Source organism: Thunnus maccoyii, chromosome 6, assembly GCF_910596095.1.
Source record: "Thunnus maccoyii chromosome 6, fThuMac1.1, whole genome shotgun sequence".
NCBI classification, from domain to species: domain Eukaryota; kingdom Metazoa; phylum Chordata; class Actinopteri; order Scombriformes; family Scombridae; genus Thunnus; species Thunnus maccoyii.
In genome coordinates this window covers 32,078,777-32,093,237 of record NC_056538.1, presented here as the reverse complement: position 1 = coordinate 32,093,237, position 14,461 = coordinate 32,078,777, and the positions used below count along the sequence as shown (strand labels likewise).

The 14,461-nt window shown below is 39.0% G+C and overlaps 1 protein-coding gene across 4 annotated transcripts in view; it reads right to left on the bottom strand.

Moving 5' to 3' along the window:
- Positions 1-14,461, bottom strand: part of gdpd4a (glycerophosphodiester phosphodiesterase domain containing 4a) — a 46,021-nt gene that overhangs the window by 24,787 nt on the left and 6,773 nt on the right. For all 4 annotated transcript variants that reach the window (XM_042413216.1, XM_042413217.1, XM_042413219.1 and 1 more), the window contains exon 2: positions 1,260-1,416. In XM_042413216.1, the coding sequence (XP_042269150.1) occupies positions 1,260-1,321 (62 nt within the window). In that variant the 5' untranslated portion in view covers positions 1,322-1,416. The remainder of the gene's footprint in view (positions 1-1,259; positions 1,417-14,461) is intronic.

The window sequence follows — 14,461 nt, the reverse complement described above, 5'->3', positions numbered from 1 at the left end:
GTAAAGAAAATATTTTAATAGTGAACGTTCTACGCTGTTGCACGTCCTTGGGAAGCAAAAGTAGCCGACCATCGATTCTGCCAGCTTCGCTGATGGGCGATGTGATGTGTGAGCTGATGTGATGGAGCTGTGTCACATCAGTGTTAGGAATGGGAATCTCACAGTTAATTATCATAGAAAAACTTGAAGCTGATCAACATGATAGTTCTGAATCAGGACCTTCAGTAGTTGGAAGGAAATAGCTTGTGAAAAACAAGGTGTTTCAATGTGTCTGATACATATTCAACCATTATTTCCATATACAGGCTGTCATTATTAATTAGGCTGCCACTCATAACCCCAATGATAACACAGTGTTTCAGAAAGATACAGTAGTCATATCAATTTGTCTCAAAAATACGAAGATGCCCCTCTTGAAATGATTCGTTCAGGCTGTCTCTATCTAGAAAGAAGCTGTGTGACAGACAGCAGGCTGCCGTACTTCAGTACAAATAATTCTCCATGAAAGTAGTACACAGTAAAGTTTGAAGGTCATCCTGACTAACAAGGACACTGTTTCTGAAAAGAGAAATTGCTGCAGAGTTTTTGTTTATAAATATATATATATATATATATATATATATATATATATTTATATTTTATAGTTTTCCACAAATTAATTATATTCAGCCCTATCTATTAGGTTGGTGGAAGAAGATCTCAAAACAACACAAGTGGGAAGTATAAAATAACTTTCTTTTATTTGTTTTTTTCTTGGGATTTTATTTTGTAATATTTGTGTGATGGACGGTTATTCCGCACATTGCTAAAGCTGTAACAATTAGTCGATTAATCGATAAGTCAATTAACAGAAAAATTTATCAGCTATTCGACTATTTTGATAATCAATCTAATTTTTTAAGCAAATATGCCAAAATTTGCTGCATTTAGCTTCTCAAATGAGATGATTTTCTTTGTCATACATGAAAGTAAACTTTTATTCAGACAACATAAGACATTTTAAGACCTTTGACTCTGGAAAATTATAACAGGCATTTTCACTATTTTCTGACATTTTACAGATAAAACGATTAATCGAGAAAATAACTGACAGATTAAACTGTAATGAAATCAATCATTAGTTGCAGCCCTACACATTACATCCATTCATTATTATGTATCAATCAGACTGTGTGTGAGTACAATGTAAACTCTTCTTTACATAGAGATGTAAGCATCATTACTGACAGCTGATGGTGGTGATACGTGTTGTTTTGTACCTTTGCAGCAGCTGCCGCCGCACCACCTTTAGCTTCCCCAGCTTCAGTCTGGTCGCGGGCATACACTCACCCACAGCCCGGCATCACAGAGACACAGACAGAGGAGAGAGGAGAGAGGAGAAAGATGGAGGACTGCGGGCCACCACACTATCTTCACCTAGAGGGAGGGGAGAGAAGAAGAAAGTTTGAATCAGTTTACGAGGTATTTTTAGAAAAACTAGACTCAGCAGGACTGTGTGTTGCACTGTAGTCCTAATTTTATTCCTGTGGCCTGTTTAAACTAACCTAGAAGAGAGAGATTCTCACAGAAACTGACCTAAATCTGATATAATCACACAATCAGACACGTGTCTCCTCAGGTGAACGGACGGTTTATGCACACACACACAAGTATCTGACCTATATGATGTATTTGTTTACGCTCGTCTATCATTCCATATCCGGAGCTGTCTGATGTTTTACCTCCATGCTCCTTCCTCCTCTGGATAATAAAACATCACATAATTGATTTCTGTCACATAGAGAACCATTTATATGAGGTATTAACATTTCCCCCACACAGTAAAAAGGATTTAGGTTGTTTTTCGTCAAGCTGTCCCTTTAACACCTCCACAACAACAGCGGTGTGATTTAATAATGAAAGTTATACAACAGCTCTACATCCACTGCTCCACTTAACCAAATACCTACATTAAGCCACACAGCCATCAGCAAACAGTCCATCAGTCAATAAGTCACACTGCTCAGTTTGGCTTACAGGACACATCCAGGACCAACAGTCAATCTGTAATATAAGTTTATAACTAATGTATTCCTGAACTAACTTTAAGCTGTTATTTTTATTCTCATCTCATCAAGATAATCAGATGTTTGTTAAACTTTCTAAAATTTGCAAACTTTTCATTTGATCAAAGAAATGCAGATGTAAAATGAGACAGGGTTGTGAGTAATTATTATTTTTATCAATAATAATCCATCAATTCTATAAAATGTCAGTATATCATCAGAACCAAAGGCCAGTCCAAAGCCCAGAGATCTTCACTTCACAATAAAAATCAAACTGAGAGATACAGTAAATACTCACATCTGAGAAGTTGGATTCAGATCACGTTTGCCTCTTTTGCCCTCAAATAATCAATTATCGAAATTCTTGCTGATTCATTTCCTGCCAGTCGACTAATTTGCTTGATTAATTGTTTCTCAGCGATCGCAAAGCAGAGCGAGGAATCCACTGAGCTGTTTTTTGTTTCTGTAGTTCTACAAATGCTGATCCTGATGTGTAACAGACCCAGATAGGTGGCCTAAATCTACTTAATGTGGGTCCAGTGACTGCTTCTCACAGTGTGCCTGAGTTAAGAACAAAGAGGTCAATTTAACAGCTTAACACACACACACACACACACACACTCCCACTTAAAAATACCCAGGTAGTGTGAACTGGATACATAAGATACAGTATTTATTATAACTGCAATACGGAGAAGCAGATTGCTAGTAATGGTGGAAGTGTTTTGCAAGATTGACATCACTTAACAAACCAGGTGTACGCGTGCATGTGTGTGTGAGTGTAACAGGATATAGTTGTACGAGTGAACCAGGTGTTTGAGGCTGACAGATGGTTAGTTCACTGCTGTGTTGATCCTGAACATCAGGACTGAATAATAGATGCTGTAATAGTGTCTGTAGCCACTTCAATCAGCTACAAAGTGATTACAAGAGTGAACAATAGAAACTCTCCTGTGAACTGAATATTCTACTTAATTATAGATGACAGATTGATGACTGATCTGTGAAATTGGCTTACAAAAAGACCGTGTATTCAAAAAAAATACCAGATTTTTTTAGGGGGGGGGGGGGGGGAAAGTTAATTAAAAATTCCTCAGTGAAAGGTGACAATACACACCTGCAAGCTAAACTGTCAGTTTTAATAGTACCAACATTTTGAATGCAGTAAAGAATTGTGAAGTTACTAATGAAAGGTTTGTTTCAGCTGGTTAAGAGTTGAGTCAGGTAAGACACAGATATGTTTTAAGCTGTTAAACACTCCAGCATAAAACACTGAAGAGAGACAAGACGGCTTTAATTTAAAACTGACGCTGACTCACATTTATATCATGTATAATGATTGTGTGACAGAATTACAGCTGTTCATAGGTGTCATATATTTTTTTAAGATTTTATTTTGGGGCTTTTTGCCTTGATTTAACAGTCAGTGCAGTGAGACAAGAATCATGGGGAGAGAGAAGGGTGTGACATTGCAGGTATGTGGTATGTACCTTAAAGGATTGGTTCACAGTTTTTCTTAAAACAACAGTCAGAAGCCCATATGAAGACTGAATCAGGTTTTGCTCGCTGTAATCATTCCTCCTCCTCATACCGACCGTTAGAAGATCCCCTCAAAATGCACTTAAAAGGAAGTATAGTAACAAAAAGAGGGACTTTGGCACTAAAAAGACTGTAACGTTGAAAGATATCTACTTGATTTGACTCATTTGGACGCTGAAGCTTCATATTATTTCTTTGTACAGTACAAGGACTGGATTTTGGCCCCCATCACTTATATTGTAAGTGCATTATGAACAGGAGGAATGATTACTGTATGAAAACATGTGACATGGACAGAATTAAAAAACTGTGAACCTATCCTTTAACCATTAGGCCAACAGGGTCCCCAGTAGCATCAAATCTCTACCATTATCACTGCTGCCAGTAACACAACAACTCTACAACACAGATATTCTTCTGTAAACATGCAAGCTTAACATTTAGTGTGACAGAATTAAAAAATATGGAGAATATCCAGCTTTATACTATAAACTAATTTGCATGATTCAATTTCATATGATTGTAATCTGTTCCATTCAATTCCATTACGTTCTGTTCTTACAATCAATTTATGCATTTCAATTAAATTCTAGTCTATGCTGCATCATTCAGATGTGTGCTATTCTATAATAATCTGCATAATTAATTTTTCAATTTAGTTCTTTTTCTCTCTGCTATTGAAAGCTGTGACTGAAGTCGTCCTCTAGACAAGCAGATTCAACCAGCCAAGTCATCACACGGCTGCCATGGCAACTGTGACATCAGATCTGTTATTATTACCGCTGTGAAAAGGATGAAGGGAGGTGGGGTAAAAGAGAAAGAACCAGATGGAGTAATAAAAGGGAGAGACTGGAGAAATTACCACCAAGAGTCACCGATTCTGTTATGAACTAGACACAAAACCACCCGTTTTCTGCAGGGTAAGACCATAAACTGTCTATGGGTAAGAGACAGAGGACTCCCTTAACACTCTGTCCCACACACATACTCACAGTGAATAATGCTGGGAAACAGAGAGCAGCACCCACATGCATTCAAAGTAAAAAGTTAGATAACTCAAGTGTCTCATAATGGAAATTTCTGGCGAAAAACAATGTCAGCCAGCAGACAGGTCTAATAAATGACGGTGAAAAGGAATTATGAAAATGGGAGGAATGACTAGAGGAAAGACAGCAGGAGAGATATAAAACGTTGATAAAAAAAAACAGATTATGAGACAAGGGAAAGAAGTCTAGAGGTGAACTGTAATACAGTTAAGATTTCAGACACAATAAGAGAAAAAAGAAACAAAAATAGAAAGAGGTGAACACATTGTGATAAGCACAAATCAAAACTGGAAAAACTACATATACATACTGTATATCTACGATGTCTGACTATTAAATAAGCAGAGCGATGATCTGACACTAAAAGTGGCCATAAAGAGTTTATGTGGTTTGTGCTCCTGCCAGGTGGTCAGTGTTTTGTCACTGAGCAGGTGCAGGTTTGGTCCAAACTTAAATATTTCAACAAGTATTGGATGGATCGCCATGAAATTTTATACAGATGAATCCTACTGACTTTGGAGATTCCTTGACTTTTCTTTTAGTACCATCAAGTCCAAATGTTCAGTCATCCAATACTTTGGTTTATCACTACATACACTTGCAAAACTAATGACTTGACTGTACTTTGTGTGTAGAGCTAATTAGCAAATGTAAGCATGCTAACACCCTATACTATGTTGGTGAACATGGTAAACATATCAGCATGTTAGCATTGTTATTGTGAGTATGTAAGCATGCTTAACAATTAGCTTAACCGCGGCATTTGGTACAGTAGACCATAACATTTTAATCAACCGTCTCCAGTATGGAGTTGGTGTTATTGGCCCTGCCTTAAACTGGTTTACATCCTACCTCAGCAACAGAAGCTTCTCTATCAAAATAGGTGATTCTTCCTCTCCCCTAGCCAGTCTCTCCTGCGGTGTCCCACAAGGTTCCATCCTAGGTCCCATCCTGTTCTCTGCTTACATGCTTCCCCTTGGTCAAATCATCCAAAAGTACAACATCTCCTTCCGCTGCTATGCAGACGACACACAGTTGTATCTCCCCCCTGAAACCAAACGACCAGCGCAACCTTTTCAGTCTTATGAACTGCCTTGAGGACATCAAGCGTTGGATGGCACAAAACTTCCTGCAGCTAAATGAGAGCAAGACTGAAATTGTCCTATTTGGCCCCTGTGACTCCACCAAATCAATTTCCAACAGCAAGCAATCTGTCCACCTTTGTCAAACCCCATGTTTAAACCTTGACGTGACAGCTAGCTTCTTTCAGCTCCGCACTATTGCTAAAATCAAGTCTTTCCTCTCATTAAAAGACCTTGAAAAAGTCATCCATGCTTTCATTTCCTCCTGCTTAGACTACTGCAATTCCCTGTACACAGGGAGATGAGTCAGTCGTCTCTATCTCGCCTGCAATTGGTCCAGAACACCGCTGCCAGACTCCTGACCATATTAGCCCTATTCTGGCCTCTCTCCACTGGCTTCCAGTGCAGTTCAGGATCGATTTCAAGGTTCTACTATTTGTTTTTAAAGCCCTAAATGGGCAACCTGTCTCCTGTATTTCTGACCTTTTAACCCCTATTCCACCTCCAGGACTCTCAGGTCATCTAATCCAGGGCTCCTGGCTGTCCCATGAACAAATCTTAACCTCAGAGTGGACTGTGCCTTTACTTGTGCAGCACCTAGACTATGGAACAACATCCCCCTCTCTATCAGATGTGCACCCTCCATTGATTCCTTCAAGTCCAGGCTATGTTTGTTGATTTGTGCTATATGTTAATGTGGTTGTTTTGTTTTTAGTCTTTCATTCTGTTTTTATTGCCTGATTTTGTTCTGTACAGCGCTTTGGTTTTTAAATGTGCTCTATATGTAAATGTTACTTGACTCGTATAGCATACACTAGCATGGCTATAGGCTCTTGTTGATATTTCAACAGGAGGGTTTTGACATGTCACAAAAATCAGTGCAACAATTATATGTTTGTTTCGAGTTTCCTCTGTTTAACGTTGTAAATGGACAAGCTGATCGATGGACAGCCGCACAAAAAGAGGCTTCTGAATTAAGGATTGTATTTGTACTCAGTGATGTAAGTCAAGATCTTTCTCTCTATTGTGTATGGCGATAATGGTGGTAGCTGCTGTAAATGTCTCCTTTCACCCCGTTTTAGCACTGCATTTAGTTTCTTTCTAAAGGCTTATACAACAGAACCACTAAGTGTTTTAGCACAAATCTCAAGTGTCTCTCTACCCACCACCAGCCAGACAACTGATGACAGCTTTTGTGTTTTATACTGTCAATAGAAGCACTGTGTACTTTTTTTTACTTTCACTGCTTTAGAAAACGAAGGGTCTGAACCAAAAGTGGGTCACATGTATGCCAGGTAGTGACATAAAGAGAGGCATGACACACTTTAAGGACTGTGAGCTGCTGAGGTAAAAAACGGAGAGTACATCGCTTAAATTTAGTTTCAAAACCCCTGCTGTACATGAAGTGAGGACACAGATAAAGATAGCACAGAGAGGACGGAGGGAGGACAGGGATGGAGAAATACTGTAGAGAAGAAAATTTGACAAGATGCTGAATATTAAGATGCACAACGATACTACAGAAGTTCCTTTATCTTTATTCTTCTCTTCAGTCGTTTTGTCAAACAGAGCCTCTCCCCCTTCAGTCTCTCTCTGCCCATCTGTCTCATTTCCTAACCTGACTATGTGTCTCTCAACTAATTGTCTTAAGCCCAGTTTTACTCCTCTCCCCTTCCCCTGTCCATCTGTCAGTTTCCCTCCTTCTCTCTGAACAGCCTTTAGACAATGGCCTGTACCTCAGCAGCTTGACATCAAACTACATGACTGGACAGCACTTTAAAGAGAGAACCAAAGTCAGCTAAAGTCAGCTGCCCAGACACACACACACACACACACTACTCGATTTATATGTATTTATTTACAAGTTAGCTTGCACATTTATCAACAATGACATTGCAGAAATGTTAATAAAAATGTTCCAAAGTCAGCTAAAACAGCTACTTTACCACTATTCTGAAATGACCTAGTTAAAGAATAGGTTCAAATGTTTTCAAGTCTGCCTTAAAACTATACCTACATGCCCATATGTGCATTAAAAGAGATATTAGTTTCTGCAATCATTCCTCCTGACTATGTGTATGTATCCCTTACCATCATGGCACGGATGTTACAGTTCAGTACATGCAGTCATACGAAGAATACGCTCCGTGACCTAAACAATTACTGTCAAAATAATTTAATAATCCACTTAGTCCGACGTGTGGAACAATAATTCTAGAGTGCGAGTTCCACCCAGAATGTTTTGGCAGCGCACCACTTGGCTGTAGCATGGATGTATGCTAGGTGGCTTAGCCAAGGTAGCCTGGTTACCCTGTAGTATCGCTGCCGTCACATTGACAAACGAGACTCATAACACTGACCTAGTGTAACACTATCATTAAAATATGCTCCGTTATCTCTGTAGTGAAACGACACCATGGCTTTAAATGAAGCTCTTCAGAACAATAATAAAAACATTTGATCTCTGACGTGGTCAGACGGCACGTCATTAAAAACAATTCTGAGAGAGAAAAATGTATTGCAGTAAAAAGTAGTGGTTTGGTCCCTCTGGCTGATATATTATTATATATGGCATCATTAGATTATTAATACTGAGCAGCATGTTACTGTTGTAGCTGCTGGAGGTGGAGCTAGTTTGAACTACTTTATATACAGTTAGACCATAAATCATCATAACACAGCTGTCAGCAGGTGTCCTGACCTGCAAGAAACAGAAAGGTTGTTTACTTTTTCCACTGCAGCATAACTTAACTGTTTCAGTAACAGTAATGTGTAATGTTCAGGCCAATGAGCCATTGTTGGATGACCAAAATGTTATTTTCTACCTTTCTTTTTCTGCTGTACTGAAATCAAACCAACCTGTGACCCCAAAACCGAGGGACATACCAAACTGTGAATTTTGTGTACCGTTACTAAAGGTACTTTATTTGTCACGCATACAATTGTAAAGTGAAATTCAATCTCTGCATTTAACCCATCCTAAGTACTAGGAGCAGTGGGCAGCCACCGTGCAGCACCCGGGGACCAACTCCAGTTCTATGCCAGTGCCTTTGGTCAGGGACAGGAGAATTAACTTAACCTACATGTTTTTAACGGTGGGAGGAAACTGGAGCACCCAGAAACCTACACAAACACGGGGAGAACATGTAAACTCCACACAGAAAGGCCCTGCCCCAGCCATGAACTGAACCCTGGACCTTCTTGCTGTGAGGTAACAGCTAGCCACTGAGCCAACGTGCTGCTATACTCCCACTCCTGACCACACCGGGCCTGAAGACACTCTTTTCTATTGTGACTCCAATTAAATGATGGGACACAAAATTCACAATCCTCCTTCTGTGCAGAAAAGGCATTCATGCAGCTGAATTAAACTAATCAAGTGGCTGTCTTCCAAAGATAGCTTTTTTATACTAAACTGTGAACTGGTATAACTGTAGTATCATTTAAAATTGTCATAACCTCTGAACTTCTGAGTTTCTCAACAGAGTTTCGTTTTCTAACAGAGTAACATTTTCTTTTTTGGAGTGAGTGGTCATTAATAATGCAGATTTTATGTGAATAGCTTCAGAAACAGCCTGCTGGAGGACAGAGAGGAATCTGAGCTGTAAGGAAAGATGGATTTAGAGAAATCTAAACAACTTGTGGTGAATTAAATGTCACAGATATGTTTAAAATAGACTCTATTTAGAAAAAATGAGTCAAAAAAGGCCATAATACCAGATGTGAAAGTGAAGTGAACCTACAGTGTGATCAATAATTCACTTATCTGCTGAGCTGAGTCTAACAAATCCTGAAGCATCTCATCTTGTGGTACATTTACTTACTAGATGACAGTAACTTTAAATGTGTGGCCTTATGTGTGATACAGAAAATCTGCTCTTTTCTCTGTAAAAAAGTGTGAAAAGTGTCTTTATTTTAGGCCATAATACACTGCAGGAAACCACGCACACAATAACAGACAGATGCACAGTCACATTCGCACGTAGGTCCCGAGGTTGAGCGGCGGGAGAAAACCCAAACAAATATAACGCAGCACGCCGGGTCCTTGAAGCTGTGAGCCGACAGCTGTAAGCCGCTGAACCACTGCAGCACCACAGGAGAGAACATGACGCAGGAAACAGTCGATGTGTGACACAGTCAGACAGGCAGCGCTGCTCTGATCCCCGTGTGGGATGTCCTCTGGTACATTACACTGACAGGGAAACAGACAGACGGAGAGGTGGGAAACCTGCCATATGCGCCTCTTTCTGAAGGACTCTGTGTGCATCTCTGAAAAAAGACTTTAAATCCATAAAGAAAGAAGAATCTGAGATGTGTGCTCTCCAACAAACAACACAAACACTGACTGACATGTTTCACCATTTTCTAACGTTTTGTAGACCAAAAAACTAAACGATTAATCAAGAAAATAATCAACAGATTAATAGATAATGAAAATATATATATCATAACTGGAACCTAGTCAAAGTCCATTTACAATATTAGCATTAAGTGCAGAGTAGACGCCTATTCATCTGATAATTATGGGACATTTTAGGGCTGAATCGATTAATCCATCATCAGCAAATTAATCAGCAACAATTTAAGTCTATGATAGTATAGACTTGGCTTTTGTACTGCTGGTTGGTGAAAACAAGCGATGTGAAGATGGAACTGTGGCATTTTTTCAGTATTTTCTGACATTTCATAGACCAGAAAACATCCACTTGCAGAATTCATTGGATGAAACATGATCCAAAGCTTTTTTAATCTAAAATAGAAAAGAGTTTCACTTGGAGTGAATACCAGCAGCAGTTTTAACATAATATGAGCACCTGATGCAGGGATTTAATCAGAAGAACATTTCATTTAACTGTTATGTCTTTTCATGTAAAATGTAACAGGCTCTCTGAGATTAATGAGGGCGAGAACAGAATATGAATATAATACAAGGCAAATAAAAACCTAATGTCTTCCTGAGGGAGGGTCAGTGTGCAACAGCATGCCATCATCCACGATAATGGAGAGGACATTATCACTGATTGATGACATTTGAATATTGATTACAGGGTGCGTAGGTCTACATTTTCTGCTGCTGATCCAGGAAAACAATAAAGGGGTGTTTTTCATGACTTTTCCTGTTTTCCAAAAAACCTTGTTCTACTTCTTGAAAAAGACAGATTGTTGTGAAAGTGGTTCAGTGAACACATTCTGCTGCTTCACAATATTTAGATCAAACATAAAATACAAAGTCAGCATCTCCTGCTTCTGCTTCTGCAACCAATCAATCAATCGATCTATAACAGGTGTAAACTTCTAACTATTCTTGCCATCATTTATAATGGGCAACAACTATACAAAGCATGATTAGTGTCCAATATATCGTTCGAAGTGCACACAAATTACTTCACACCTTCAGTTGAGTCCAGAACCTTAACGAGTGGTCCGTGTCTTTAGACTTGACTGGGTTTAGTTCAGAGATTTAGCAGAGAGAACGAGTTTCTCTGCTTCTCTGCTTGTACAGGTTAGTCTGTCTAATCTCCACAGCGTCCTTGCAGAACGCACGCTTAAACCTGGAAAATCCTGGTGCCAATAACGAGACTTAAAAGGTTCCTTTAGGTTAAACATGAGAACGAAGGTCTGAGACTCCTGGTTCATTACTTCATGACATACATAAACACGCTACACGGCAGCTTAGCAAAACCGTTTGACTGCAGGAAAATTTATCGCCAAGAAGCCATGAAGCCTGTCATGAAGCCTGTCATGAAGCCTGATTTATCACTACTTACGGTCAGTCTGGGAAGAATTTCCATCAGTGTTTTTTTTAATTTTGAAAGTTGATCCAACATGCCAGTTTGTATTGTATCACATTTCTGGCTTCAGACAACTCACCCAGGAAATATGAATGAATGAATATGTTTTCAAGATAAAAAAATAAATAAATAATAACAAAAAAATCAACCTGCCACCTGGATTGTCTGGTTCATATTTTATCTTCTAAATGGTACCAGTATAAAACTGTTGTGGGTCTGAACCCTTCATCAGAGTGTCACAGGATTTGTAGCTGTAGCTGTTCTTACATCTTCATCTCTGGGTGATGTGAGGAACTGAGGCAGCACGGTAGAAAAAAAAAAAAGGTTAGCAATCTGTCATGTTTCCCTCGCCTGCTCGGATCCATTACAGCTGACAGGATCACCGACCGCCTCGTATCCCCGCCAAGAATTAAATTATAACACGACAGGCCTGAGTACAACTGGAAATATGGCACCTATTCACATGGACCGTCCTCTCACAGCATCCAGGGAGATGCTGTAACGCTGATGTGTTGTTCTTGTATCGAAACCAGTGAGAGATATTTCATCAATTAGAAATCATAGAACAAAAAAAGATGCTCCTTATAACATAAGATCGCCTCTGATCATCATCATCATCATCAGAGTAGATGTTGTCTTCAGTATTAACAGTAATCCAATGATTGTAGGGGTGTGTGATATGGCAATATGAGATTGTGAACGATTAAAATGTTATGGAGGGATCCTTAGTATTGTGCACAATGTATCAGCTCTGTGATGGAGCACAATCTGCTAGCAGGGGGCTAACGGGTAAGAGCATCGACATGGCGAGCGCCTCGTACCACATCTACAATCTGCTGGTGAAATCTACAGCAGTTCCTGTTAGGAAGCTCACCTGCTGCACATCATGTTAATGCAGCTTTGCACATTTGCTCTTATTTATTTATTTATGGAATTGTGTTTTAATGTAATTTTATGTCTTTCATGGGTTTATGTTTTTATGTTGTTTATGAGCCCCTAACCTAAGACAAATTTATATCATTATGTGATAGACAATAAAGTTCTTCTGTACTGTTCAGTAACAAAATAGTCTTAAAAACTAACATAAAAAGAATCGTGATAAGATTGTGAATCGTGATCCTGCCTGAAAATCTTGTGATATGATATTTTTGCGATATCGCCCGGCTTCTGTACATCTACACGTCTACAGTGCAAAAAGGAAATACCATGCAGATAGATGAAACATGCAGCGTGACATTTCATGGTGCAGAACCGCTAAAATATAAAGAAATTAGAACTGCAATAATTAATCGATTAGTCGATCAACAGAATGTCCAATTTCTCTGGTTCCAGCTTCTAAAATGTGAATATCTTCTGGTTTCTTTAGTCCTCTATGACAGTAAACTAGATATATTTGGGTTGTGGACTGTTGGGCGGGATAAAAAAAAAGACATTTTAGGTTGGATCTTGGTCTTTGGGAAACAGTGATTGGCTTTTTCACCATTTTCTGACATTTTAAAGACCAAACGACTCATTGATCAATTGAGAAAAGAATCGACAGATTAATCGTTAATGAAAATACTCGTTAGTTGCACCCATAAAAGAAATAAAGGCTAAAAAAAACAGGCTACAGCTAACTCACCCAAAGCATGATGGGTAACCTGGTGCAAACATCTTAAAATGTATCCATCCCATAAGAAAAACAATATAAAACCCAAAACATATCCTATAAATAATATACGGTTTGACCAAAATGAGGATTTCACCAATTCTATATATTTGTGGGAGATTATTTTAGATCCTCATCAAATAAGGCAGGACGTCCGAGACGGAGAGATCTTGATAGTGGACGTCTAATAAAACAATCTGCAATAAAGATGTGAACAACCATTTATGTTTGAGACCCCCTCACACACATTTATATGTGACAAATACCTATGAATCACCAGGTTTGTGTTTACAGCAGCTGGTGAATAGTGGAAGTGTTTGTCAGGACAGAAGCAACACACAACAACTCAATCCACATCTCTCACGCACATTAATGTGCCAGTTTTTGTGTTTTATAATGCTCTACCATACTGATAAATCTTAATTACATAAAAAACAATATAGATTTTGGCTCTATCCCAGGGGCAACCAAGTTATTAAAGAGTTTAAAGAGACACAAATGGACTGTCGGAGACATTTGGTGTCTCATTTAAATGGCCTGTGTGGACTCAATGAACTGACGATGAACTCGCACAATGTACATGAGTTCAGTTATGTGTGTTTATGTGTGTGTGTCTGTGCCTGCGAGTGTGTGTGTGTTTGTGCGCGAGTCATTTCACAATAATCTCCATATCTAATGTGTTTATCTCGGTCTCACTCCCACTGCAGTCATCTCAGGACAAAGAGGGAAAAATAGCAACAACGTGGAAACAACAAAAAGTAAATCGAGCAAACAAGATTAGCTTGGTAGACGACTGACGGAAAAACGTCTGATGTAAAAGGAAACAACATGGTTTTTCAGCTTAGTTTAGTCTGCAAAGCAGCTTTTTTTTCCTGCAACAGTGACAGCAGCAGCCGTACGTAACCGCGGGTCCACAGGTTTGATCCCCAGAGACAGTGTGGATTGCTCTTTAAATCAAGCACTTAATCCCTGCCGCTCCTGCAGAGCTGCGTGCGTGTGCCTTCAGGAAGTGAATATGCGTAAAATTAGATTAATCTTTAATGATCCCTTTGGGGAAATAGAGCATTAGATGTGTGAATGTGAAGCAGGTCAGTGCGGAGGGAGAAATATGTGATTGCGAAAAATATTTTAAATAAATTGTTAGGTAAGAGGGTGAATTAATCTCTGTGGGACTTCAGTGGATACATAAACATTTGACATAACCAGAGTTTTGTGAAATGAAACAAGCAGAAACTAAATAAATCAATGTATTACTGCGTTTCAAACATGCTTTCTTGCTGGCGATACCCAGCAGATGATGTTGGATCTG